This window comes from Sturnira hondurensis, unplaced genomic scaffold (genome assembly GCF_014824575.4).
Source record: "Sturnira hondurensis isolate 20B ecotype Veracruz unplaced genomic scaffold, ASM1482457v3 Scaffold0006413, whole genome shotgun sequence".
Lineage (NCBI taxonomy): Eukaryota > Metazoa > Chordata > Mammalia > Chiroptera > Phyllostomidae > Sturnira > Sturnira hondurensis.
Window position 1 is genome coordinate 38,145,490 of NW_028079044.1, and position 12,788 is coordinate 38,158,277.

A 12,788-nucleotide genomic window follows, 5' to 3' on the forward strand; every position below is an offset into this window, starting at 1 on the left:
AAAACGCGCTTAAGTAATTTTCTTCTTGTTTCATAGGTTAGAGTCAAAGTACCAGAATCTTTTGCAGAAAGTGATAAAAAGGGACTTTTCATTAGGCAGGGCCCCTTACCTGCTAGCAAGACTGAGCAATTCATGTTTATCTGCTACAGCTGACTTCTTCTCAAGCTCCCACATTAGGACGTTGATCAGATGTGAATTTTTAATTACAATCGGCACTTCTTCAAACATGTGCTCAAAGGTGATACTTCCCTTTTTCAATCTGTGAAGTGTGTTAAAAATAATTTAGCCTGGTGGTCAGAAATAAATGTTAAATTGACTATTTCATACATTTGCCCCTAATTACAGGCCCTCCCCAGGATCTCTGTTTTATTAGTACTCTCTAAAAAAGGGAGAGAGTAAGTTTTACAGTCAAGCATAACTGGAGTAATGTGAATAACAAAAATGATCTGCATTTGAGCTATAAGCCAAGAAGATAAGATTCCAGGCAAAAGAAACTTTTTTCTTTGTAATCAAGTAACCTCCAAATTCCACTGATAATACAATGTAAATGTCATAGGAAGTCATGCTATACAACCTATATTAAAAACATTTAAAATAAATAGCTAGAAAAGAGAAATACTCAAGTTCTTGGAAAGTCATTTTAAAAGCCCACTGAACTGAAGATATTAACAACTAGCAGACTGCCACCCAGACTACCCCACATCCAATGCTTCAGAACACGACAAGAATGCAGCTTCCCATGGCTTAGTTTTAACTACCATACCCAGAAATTCTTCATGTTTTCTTGTTAAGTTCTTGAAAAAGAACTTTAAAACATTTTCTTTTTATATTCTTTGCACCTTAATTTATTTCAGGAGTCAAATGGAAAACCAGCAATGAAATTTCTGTCTGTCCTTCGTGAAGTCAAAGCCACTAACATTAATAAGGAAAAAAAAACCCTAAAATGAACAGAAAATGAAAAAGTTCTGAGTATTTCTTAAAATTTCTAATGGCAATATTCCAATGCCATTGTGTAAGATCACAAAACAGCTTTATTGATTTCCTGCATATTTGTCACCCAAAAATCCCCAGTAAGACGCATCCTTCTGAACCCTAAAATGTTTATACACCACCCCAACCCCACCCGCAGCCACGAAACAAGAGCTCGGGAAGTAAGACACAAAGCTCACAACTGGACTGACCCGGAGTTCACAGGCTTAGAGCCGCTGATCATTCATTCCATCTCCCTTTATTTAATCATTTCATTCTCCAAACCCAGTAGCTAATTAATTCCTACTCCAACTGAACTCACCCTTAGTGAGAACAACAGATGAGACAGTCCATAAAGAATAGTTTAAGCACGGAAAGGGAGAAATCAGTGGCACTCGGCCATGCAGGAAACTTCTACCGTCCACATGGCAAAAGCATTACCACACCACCGAGGATTCAATAAATGTGGCAAACTAAAATCTTTAAAGAAAAACACTCAGCCCTTTACTGTATGCCTTATAGGCCCCCAAACACTTACGCTTCAGGAGAAAAATCCTTCTCTTTACAAACTTCCATCAGTTTAGGAGTCAGTCTGTATGCCTTTAGTGAGAGAGACCCTTGGGCAGTTTTTATGGGATCTCAAATAAGAAAGAGAGAAAGTAATTACTAAGAATTCTGTCACTGCCAGGGCTTGAATGACATTGGTTCTAGGCACATTCTATTATTTAGCATACTGCCTTTGCAAAATGAAGATCAAAATAAACATTCAGAACACAATTTGAAGCAGATTCAAACCAGTGTAGCAAACAGAAGTGAATATGGAAGAATCCATTATTCTATTTATAACAGGTAGAATAACTTCCTGAGCTAGAACCAGTAATACTGGTTCAAGGAAAACACTGATGAAATTAAATATTAAAATTCACTGGGTATTGACTGACATGGTTCTTCAGTTAACTAATTTTAGTGAATAGACTCACAAAATTTATCCATACTGATATGCACTGTTCAAATTTCTTAGTTGAAGCAGATTTTTAAAAACACACACACTAAACTCAAAGTGCTATCACAAAAATGTCTTTAGTTTTAGAGAAACTCATTTTGTTGAAACTAACTGCTCCAACAGTCCACGAGTAAGGGAGCTTAGCACTCGCCACACGGTAACGGCTCAGGCATGCCAATATTCGCCTAAAACCTGTGTTAACATTCATGTTGTCTGAAACTTAACACAGTGAAACTTTTAGCAATAGGTGATAAAATGAAAACCAAAATAGATTGAAACAAGTGGAAAATTCATCAAGGTCTGATGATGCAATGTTTCCAGCCAATATAAGTACACTTTAACAACTTGTTCTTTACTGTAATCCAATTGTTAACATACTGAAACAATTTGGGGGCAGCTCATAAGATTGATCGTATTCATTAGTATTTTTTCTGACAGATACTCAGGACGTTACATTTACTTCTCAGCTGGAAACTATATGCAAGTCTGCCAGATATGGCAAACTGTGAGTGTTTGGGGAGGGGGAGGCTATAAAGCTGTTAAATTGCCTACAGTTCTGATACAGCACAGAACATCTGGTCTGGAGAGCTTGAGGAAACACCATTAAATGGGCCGAAAAGAAAAAAATCTTTGTGCTAAGAAACAGTCCAGGTTTTGTACGCTGCTGTCAGAGGTATAAAAAAATCTTGGCACGCTGTGTTATGATTGGTCAGTCACGTACAGAGCCAGACACTCTAGCAAGCGGGGTTTGTTAGACATCTGGTCCAGTTCCACCAGCCCTTTCAAATGAGGGAGGGGAGATGGAGGAATAAAAATGAAGCAGCTACTCCAGCATTCCAAAATGTACACATCAGGGCTCTGATAGCAAGAAAAATAAACAGAAAGAAGGAAACCCTGTCTAGACTTAGCTGCTGCTGAGGCTGCTGCAGAAACAGGATTGGTATTTACTTGAGAAGGCCTGCCAGGCAGCTCTTAGAGGCAAAAAGACAGAAAGCAAAAATAGTAGTAGTGATGATATTAAGGGAAGAGAAGAATAATAAAGGAAACTCCTACAAACCGTAAATGAGAACAACAGATTCTTCAATGGCGTGCTGGTAACTGAACTGGGAGTCCAGGAGTGCCCGGGTGATGAACGAGCCGTAGTACGTGGACTGGTACCAGCCCACATGGAGATGGTCAATGTTGACATGGCGAAGGCTCCGCATCATTTCCATCTGATATTGAACTGGACGATGGGGAGGTGGGGGATAAAAAAGAAGCTACTGAATAATGGTGCTTAATATTAAAAAAAATCTTTTTCAGAAATAAATTTCTACACAACTATTTATTAGCTGAAGGGAACAGGTTTCCAGATTTAAAAATCAGTTCACATAAAAAGAAAATAAAATTAAGCTTTCAAATCATTTCAAATCACTAGGGCTTTCCTTTATTAGTGAAAAAAAACATTTTGTAGAAAAGGTATTAAAAACATAATAATAATGCCTGTGCTAACACAAGGAATTATTTATTAAATGTAGTTTCTGCTTCCATTTTTAAAACCTTAAAAGTAGTATACATTTAAGGAAAAAATTGTGTAATCACTAATCTGGTGGCTGTAAGAAATTTCATTTGAATTAAAAAGTGAGAATTATTATCAATGTCTTCTTCAACAAAGCTTTTAGAACTGAAAAGTTAAAGCCATTAAGAAAACTAATAGGGAAACAATTAAATACCACATTATTTAAGTGTGAGCACGATACAAGATGTAGCTGATTTAAAATATAAGAATTCATTTTTGCCTTCATCTGGTGCCCCCTGGTGCATAGCTAAATTTAAAAAAGAATTATTTTTTCTTGTTTTTGTGCTGCCTTCTGTTAAGCACTAAACATTTTTTATTAGAAGAGTTGTATTTTAACCTCCATGTACGGGATGAAAAGGTTGGACAACTTTTGCTTTTATCAAATTAATGACTACAATGTATATTATAAACTTAAAGTAGCATTACTGGGGAAATAGGTGCAAGCCGGCAATAAATAAGACATTACAAGACCAATTTAGCCCAAGAATGAATAGGAAATACAGAAGAAAATTTTATAGTCAACATAATAAATATCCAAGCTATTTCTATTATAATAAATGCATAAATAACTATACTAAATGAATATATTTGCTTAACTAAAAATCTAACCATTTCATTTTTAAAGCACAACCAAGTTTTAACAAAAGTCAAGTTCTGTGTTTGCCATTTCCTTGACTACGGCACCCGAGTTTCACAAAGCAAACAAAGTTCAGGGTCGTGAAGTGTAAAAGAACCTCCCTTTGATGGACACGGTCTGATTTTTCAACACTTGTTACTAGGCAAAGAAGTTATAAGTCTGCTTATTCCAAGGAAGATTCTAGTTCTCATGATAAAAAATGGCAGCCAACTCATTAACTACTCAAGAAGTTATGTTTTTAAAAATGTTTTCCTTTTATATACAATACAGTGGTCTCAAGAAGCAGCACAATAAAATTAATGTGATAATCTTCCATCAATTATCTTTTATCTTAAATTTTTGTGTCCCTGGCATGTGAGACCTTCTTCCCAGCTAGTTTCATGGGTCCTTATCAGTCATATAAATTTAAGACAGAATCACGGCTGTCACCTCTTACTGCTTAAAAGTTCCATAATTCTTTGAAAATAACGTAAAATCACTAATATGGCTAATAAAATTAAATCAAATTTAACTTACAAACAAAAAGTTTTAGTATGACAAGTGGAGGAAGAATCAAATTTACCATTTTTAAAAGAATAGGGAAGAGATGGGGAAAGGACACCAAGCAACTGACAGCACCAACATGATTTCATAGGAAAATTTTTAAATAGTCGATACATCCAAAACACACGAGTCAGCGACAGCAGAAGCCGAGGTTAGATTCTGCTAACTCGCAACAGCAGAAAAGACTTGGACTCGGGAGACGTAGGTGCTGGTGCCAGCTCAGATTTCTCCCGTGTGGAACCTTGCTGGTCCAGTTAATGACCCTTCTCTGATGCTTAGTTTTCCTATCTCCAAAAAGACACGAGAGCTCACCGCAGTCGAAATACTACTACTCCGTATCGTCCATCAGATGTGCTAGTTATAAGTAACGGTTTTTTTAATAAACTAAACCAGGGCCTCCAGCATGCATTAATACTTAAAAACAAAAACAACAAAAAACAAAAACCTTTCTTTAGAAAAGATTCCGTAATTTTACTAAGCCTCCCCTCAAGCAGCCTCAATACAATAGATTTTATTATAGCATTTTCAGGATGCAGGAGGTAAAAAAAAAAAAGAAAGAAACAACCCTGTATAATCAATAGGAAACCCCCAAATTCCTTCTTCATCCCGAGTCTTACCTACCTTACAGCCCCCTACATAAGGATAAAAACGGAAGTGAGGCGTTTCTCTCAGGCAGGGAAGTAAATAAGGGGTAGGAGGCCTGTCACCCTGTGGAGTTACCTACCACTGGGGGCAGGGACACAGAGATGGAGCGATGGGGCTTCTGTATTATTGGGGTCGAAGCGGGCACTTCCATTTTCTTCTTCAGCTTAGAAAATCATGACACAGATTTTGCAAGGCTTTAATAAAAATTTATTTTTAAGATAAGAGTTTTCATATGACCTACATATAATAGATGAATATACAATTTTAAGGGTTAAGATCAAGGAGAGGCAAATGAACAAAATTGCTTTTGAAACTCTGCAATGCACTGGAATTTCACTATTACACACAAAAAACATACATGCTGGGGTCTCTCCTATGTGAAATTTCTAGACATTCACTGTCTTGAGTCGAACTTACCACCCCAATTAAAACAAATTTTTTTAAAAAAACACAACCTAAAAAAAGTAAGGTAGAATAATGATCCCTGGGAGCCACCACACAGACTGCAGTGACCTGTGAAAAGATAAGGGTCGGGGCTCAGCTCTGCAGCACAGTTGGGGTGCACTGAAGCCTGGTCCCCTCCAGGACTGCTCATATGAGGCTCCCATAATTGCATGATTTGAAGAGGTCATTTTGATTCAATAGAACTCTGAAAAAGTGATTGTTTTCTATTATGTACAAGCCAAGGAACAAGAAACACCTCACAAACAGCAGAGTGAACAGCTTCCTCTCCAAACTTTCGGGTGTGTGTCCCTTGGTGTCCTTGTCTCCCTTGACCCACACAGGTTTTCCTCTCTTCAACCCAAGCTTTCAAAAGACACAAAATCGAAACCCTGCAAAAGCATCCTAGTAACCAACCCTACGGAGAGCTAAGAAATGGGGTGCACACTGTCTCACTAAACCGCCTCAGAGCTGGCTTCCAGGCAGCCACCATTAATCAGCAGATCTGAGTCACCACACCTCGTTATACAACCCCCCCTCCCCTCCACCCCACCTACAGAGGAGACCAGGAAAAAAAAATCATGAAATGGTAACATGCCACTAAATGTTGCACAAAAAAAGTAAGTAAAGGTTATTACTTGGTGAGCAGTGCTGGAGGGGACTGCTGGGTCCCAGCCCACAGGCTCTGGGCAAGTGCAAGCCAGAACTATTTTCCTTCCCTGGCCAGGCCAGCCTCACCTTCCCCGCTGGAGTTGGGCTGGAGCTGGGCTGGAGCTGAAACCCAAGGAGGTAAAAGATGGCTAGACACAGACTCCTACCTAGGGAGTGCCTCACACTTCGGAACAAAGAGAACCACTTCAAAAGAAACAAAAGGAAAAAAAAATGAGACTCTTTGATTTGAAGTGCCCTGACTCCTGTTGCTGAGTTAACACAAATCAATGAAGTAGGAAACAAGCACTCACAGGCAACTTTGTAAAACTGGTCCAGGGTTAGACACACTTTCATTTTCGTCCTAAAGTTCTCTTATTTAACAGAAACCCAAGCAGCAATTTCAGCCAATGATAGTCACTTCTGAGTGAACGGCTACATAATCCCGGGGAATTTCCCAAAGACAAATAGCGAGGGGAAAAAGTTTTTGGGGGGGAAAACTCTTCTAAAGTTTATGATCATATTCAACAGAAGGGCTCACAATTGTGTGGTGAAAAGTTTAGGCAGGAAGCTTTTGAACATTCTTAGTCTCAAAAGCTAACATTCTATCAAAGGAGAAACAGTACACAGCTAACGGATTTCAAAGACAAACTGGTAGTTATTCCTAAGCCAACTCAAACTCCTAATACAAAAGCTACACATACATGTAACTGAGGTGGAGTTACAAAAATCGGGAGGATTATAAAAACAAGCTGGAGTTTTATCAATCTCTTCTACCCCTACAACTGTCTTCATTGGTTAGTCCTCTTCCCAGCAAAGAGCCTGGTTTACACTAAGTAAGAGTTTGTACTCTGGCACCCGTGTATCCATACTCACTTTTTCCAGAGAGCCATTTTGCAAACAGTACATTCTGAATTGCCCAGAGCTAAAACTGCCCAATGACTATTCCTTTCAAAAGTCCACACTTGTTGGACGTTCTCTTGTTTTATCTCAAATATGAAAACAATGACAATAATATGTTGTCTTATATTTAAATTCTGTATCTGGAGTTACACTGCCAAAAACCCACATGGGCATTTGAGACTCGAGTTCTCCTGAAGGTCCGTGGGAAGGACAGTAGATCAGAAGCTTTTCGGTACAAGTAGAATAACTAGCTAGCATTATTTTCACCTTCAGTTCTTCACCATCATTTAAAAAATTATCTTCTTGATTTCATTATTTTAATTGAGCCCTCATGATATACAATTTCTCAATGGGAAAAAAAACCAAAACCCAAAATTGCCACAGTTAGTTAGACGGGATGAGCAGAAAGGAGAAAGTTTAAGCTCTGGTGTAGTCTACAACTCCAGCTCTGACAGATTAAGGGGGGAAAGTGTTGTGCAGATATCTTACTAGGGAACCTTTCAAGGACAAAATAACCTAATTTAAACTTTAAAAATTTAACGGGTCTATTGTCTTAGTGACTTAAATTGTACCAAATCCAAATAATTTCAAAATGTTACGAAATTATGTTTAAAAATATCTACAGATGGGTGGAGCTGAGCACCAAGAAAGAAACGACCACTTGGTGAGCACATACGTCAGGACATGCCCCCCGCCCCCCCCCCAGCGGTCTGCGCATGTCATCTGACTTCATTCCACACCAAGACTCTAACGAGCTAATCACGATATCAACACCCTTTCAGCAAAGCAGCTTACCATGGCTGGTACTCGTAAAGTGGTAGGACTGAATCTGACGTTAGACTGTCTGACTCCAAAGCCCAGGCAACCACCCATTTATTAAATTTCATCTCTTCTAACTGGGCAAGTGTAAATTATCTCTGAATGAATAAAGGGTAAGACACAGATACAACAGGATTCCATAATTTCTGGGTTTTCAGAAACCACAGCATGTGCCTGTTTGAGCACTAAACTAACCAAAAACTTAGCACTCTAGTTAGATTTTAAGTGATAAAACTACCTAAGATTTTTACATGTCAAAGTCCATAACTACCATAAATACATAATCAAACTCCTAAAACACTGCACTCTATGTTACTATTTGAAACTTATGCCGAGGCTACTTTGTCACCAAGAACAGGACCAGATCCACAATAACCTGCACAACCACATCCAGTAAAGGAACAGAGACCAGGCTTACTACACACGTCCTCTGCAGCGAAGAAATAAATTAAGACCAATCAAGAGATGGTTTTAAAAACAAGCAAACAAAACTCCACAACTCTGAAACAAATCAGTAATTTTCACGAACAGCACTGGAAAGGAAAATACATCAAAATTCCCTATCTGTTCTGGCACGAGGGCTAACTTATCTGCATGGCTGTTAGGAAAATAATTACAAGCCTCTTCCCCGGCAGCACCAAGGGACACCAGTGAGCACTGGAAGGCTGGGGACTCTGAAGGTTCTGCTCCATTATTTAACAAGACGAACTATCCTGTGCTTTTCTCTCCGTATCAGATTTTCTGCCAAGTCGCACATACGTTTCAGGCAGTGTTCAAAGCTAGTAGCAGATGTAGACTTAGGCAAACAGAATGTGCATTTGGAAAAAGAGTTAAATAAGAGTCTTCTTTGAGTGGAGAGAACAATGGAATATACACATTTCATAAAACTCCCATATTTTCTTCACCTAGTCCATATCACACATCACCCTTTTTTTTTCAACTAGCACATCTGTTAAGGCTGCCCCTGTGACTGCCTACAAAGTATGGTAACAGTTCAATTTTTCACAATAAAGTGTCCAATATACTTTCTACTCTACCTAGCAACTAACCCGTTCCATTTAAATAGGAGTAAAAGTACTGTCTTTCTTAATAAAATATTCTTTAAATAGTTCCTTTGTCTTAGGTGATTTAATTTCTCCTTTAAAGTATTTATAAATACTTACAAATAATCTCTTCTGAATACCACGCTGGAAAGAAGGGAATGGCGGGGAGGTGTCGCTCCATCTTTGAAACCTTGTAAGAGTTTTAAAAACTATTGCAAATCAGGTTTTTTGAGGTTTTAATGTGTCTGGAGAAGTCTTCTATGAAATAAACTGGATTCTTCACATAAAATAACAAAACAACATGTACAAACTATAATAGATTCATATTATCTTCTTACTCAAATCATGAAAACCACTCAAGAGATCCAAGGATTTATGGTAGTAAATCCTATTAAGATCCTGTTAGGAGATCCATTCAAGAAAACAATAACGACTTTTTGGAAGTGCTGTTTGCAGTGAACAAACTGGGGGAAAGCCCTGGATTGAAATCATTTACTGAGTACCACCTCTGCCAGAAACCTGGCAACATCTGAGTGACATCACCTTTGATATGACTGACCAATCAGCTGGTGGTAGGTAGTTAACACATTTATATTTCTGAACCTTAATCCCCTCACCTAGAAAGTGGTGGTTTCAACTTCCAATCATATGATGACAATTTTTTAAAAACTGACCTCCAGTCCACATGGTTCTTTGCTTAATGAGTATTTTCAGAGGAAGTCCCACAGGTACCATGCTCTGTAAAAGTTCACACAGACTTTTGATCAATTCCACCCTCCGCACCTGCTACTTGGGTGTCTTCTCCCTCAGTGGGGGGCGCTGAATCATCAGTCCTGAGCACTTCTCCCACACTGAGCTCACACAGTCATTTACCTACTCAGTAGCTCTCCAATTTGTTCCCTCCAAGGCAAAAATCACTTGGAATGTTTCTAAAAATGTACTGGCATGGATTGATAAGATGCTGAGAAAGAAAAGCAGAACATAGAACTATAAATCATAAAACACCCATAAGTAAACAACCTGGTTTGTTCTCTGCTTCTAAGGAGGAAGACTGGAAAGAAATACGCTAAAATGCTAGGGGCAATAGTTCTCCAGGGAGTGAAATTACAGATGATTTCTGTTTTCTTACTTATTCTTACCCTCGTTTTTCATGGTATTTTTTTTCTGGCAAAAGAATTGTGCAATCCATGTAATATCAAAAAAGGCCATACACACATACTGAATTTCCACTGCTGAACAACATGCCTACATTTAACATGGTCACCAAATAATCTGGGTACCAGTGCTCCTAAATCATGGAAGCAGGGGATGGGAGAGGGTACCAGACTACCCAGAATCTGAAGCATCCAACCTGATCTGAAAACCATTTACTAGAGACTGAATTGTGACTCACCCCAAATATGTTAAAGGCCTAAGCCCCCAATATACCGGCCTTTAAATGGGGACTTTGGAAAGAATTAGGTTTTGAAGAGGTCTTAAGGGTGGGGCCCTCAAAATGGAATTAGTGCCCTTACAAGCAGAGACTAGGCAGTCTCCTTCCTCTCTCGCTCTCCCACAGGCAGTGCTGAGCACTCATGAAGATACAGTAAGAAGGTGGCTGTCTGCAACCCAAGGAGACAACCCTCACCAGACACCAAACCCACTGGGACCTTGACCTTGGGTTTCCAGTCTCCAATATTGTGCGAAATAAATCCCTACTGTTTAAACCACCCAGTCTATGGTATTTTGTTATGGCAGGCCAAGCCAACTAAGATACCATCTTTATCACACAGGACTTGTATAACCTACTACAAATTATCCTGGCCTAGGTCTCCTCTGTTGTAAAGTGGGAGAGAGAACAGTATCTACTTCGTAGGTAGTTAAGATTTTATAAAAATCATTCATAAGAGCCTGGTACACTGACTAACCCCAAGGAGAGCTCGACAGGCTTTCACCATCACCTATTTTTCGAAAATGCTATTTTTAATCCAGATTATGGTAGTTATCTGGGTCAAAGGAGAGGTTTTTGGAGAACTGGGCTTGACAACATTGTCCTCAACTGTGGTGTAAACTCAGCCCCTTTTCCATCTCCAGATTGGGGCGAGGAAAAATCAGGAAAACAGAGATTAGAAATCATGTATGTGACTTAAAAAGATTTATGGATTTGTAATATCTACTTCATGAAACAGAGTTCACATGCACAAATATGATCAAGAACAATCCACCATGGAAAGGGATTACAAAAGGAAAAAACAATTCTTAGGGAAAAAAACTATAAGCTAATTATATTCAGTATAATAAAGAACAGATTCAATAAAGAAAGAGACAAGCTACACAAATTAGATTTTGAGAAAAGGTAACCCTGGGTGTTCTATGATTACTGTGTATATAATGATATAATTTCTAGTGCTATATAAGTTTCTATCTCCTGATTCCATTTATAACTCTTCCAAAGAGAGGAAGTAAGTTTCCTACCCCTCCCCAACAGGTAACTGTAAAAACAGCACTGAGAACGGGTGAGGGAGGGAAGGAGGAGTAAAGAGTTGTGCCAGCTTAGCCAGGAGACTGAGTAAAGGTTATCGGAACTACAGCCCATCCAAGTGACACAGCTACACTCGGACGCAGCAGACTGCTTTAGAATGCTCCCTTCACTGCTAAGTGAAATGATCCACTCTGGCACCTCAAATATCCAGACAGTTTCCCTTCCCTTCAAGTATCAGGACAATTTGGATTAGAAGATCAGAATTAAAGATGCTACTATACAAAGACAGCCTCAAGGACATGATCTTTTAAGAGTCTCCTTAACTGCAACCTCAATAAGGGAAAGCCAGCAAGAATTAAAAATGACAGAAGTTATAGTAAAGATTAGGAAGGGCAAACAATTTCCTGTGGAGTATTGAAGTCAGAGAAACACAAGTACCGACAACCACATTCTGCACTCACCTCTCTTGTCCCTACCTCTCCTTTCCCTACGTGCTCTGCTTCGTCCAAACGTACTTTTATAGGACAGAATTCGAGTACCATACTGAGGAAATAATCGAGCAGAAACCCTCTGAGCAACCACAATGAACCTGAGGCTAGACAGCCCATGGCTTGTCTTTAACAAGGCCATGTTTCCTTTCCCATTGCAATCCCCGTTTTCCCAAGACCATGTGCCTACATACCTGTGGACAGGGGACCCAAGGCCTTCACCAGATTCTCAAAGCACCTCCAGACCCAAGAGAGTAACAGTTGCTGAGATGCGGCTGAGAACCAGCCAAATGTGGTCCCGGCTCTCACAGAACTTCCATTCCTCTGTCGGTATGTGACGGAGAAGGGGAAGAGGCTAAGCATGAGTCAGCAATCAATTCGGTTCCATGGCAGCCAAACACCACCATCGAGAACAGCGAGAATGGCAGGCCAAAGGTCCACAGAAAACCCCAGCTCCCAACAGAATGCTACTTTTAGCCCTGTCCTACCCAGGCCAGAAGGTCCATCATGGGGAAAGTGAGACAAAGGCTTCATGTAAACTGTGATCAAAACTACTAATGCCCAAGGTGGACAAGAGAACATGCATACCCTCACCCACAAGGTGGCATGACTGGAGCTAATTAAGTCTTG

At 39.4% G+C, this 12,788-nt stretch overlaps 1 protein-coding gene across 1 annotated transcript in view; it reads right to left on the reverse strand.

Annotated features, from left to right (window-relative positions):
- EIF3H (eukaryotic translation initiation factor 3 subunit H) overlaps positions 1-12,788 on the reverse strand; it is a 77,449-nt gene that overhangs the window by 9,303 nt on the left and 55,358 nt on the right. Inside the window, exons 3-5 of the mRNA XM_037048428.1 lie at positions 3,030-3,197; positions 1,508-1,607; positions 110-259 (exon numbers count right to left, since the gene is read on the reverse strand). Of these exons, the coding sequence (XP_036904323.1) occupies positions 110-259; positions 1,508-1,607; positions 3,030-3,197 (418 nt within the window). The remainder of the gene's footprint in view (positions 1-109; positions 260-1,507; positions 1,608-3,029; positions 3,198-12,788) is intronic.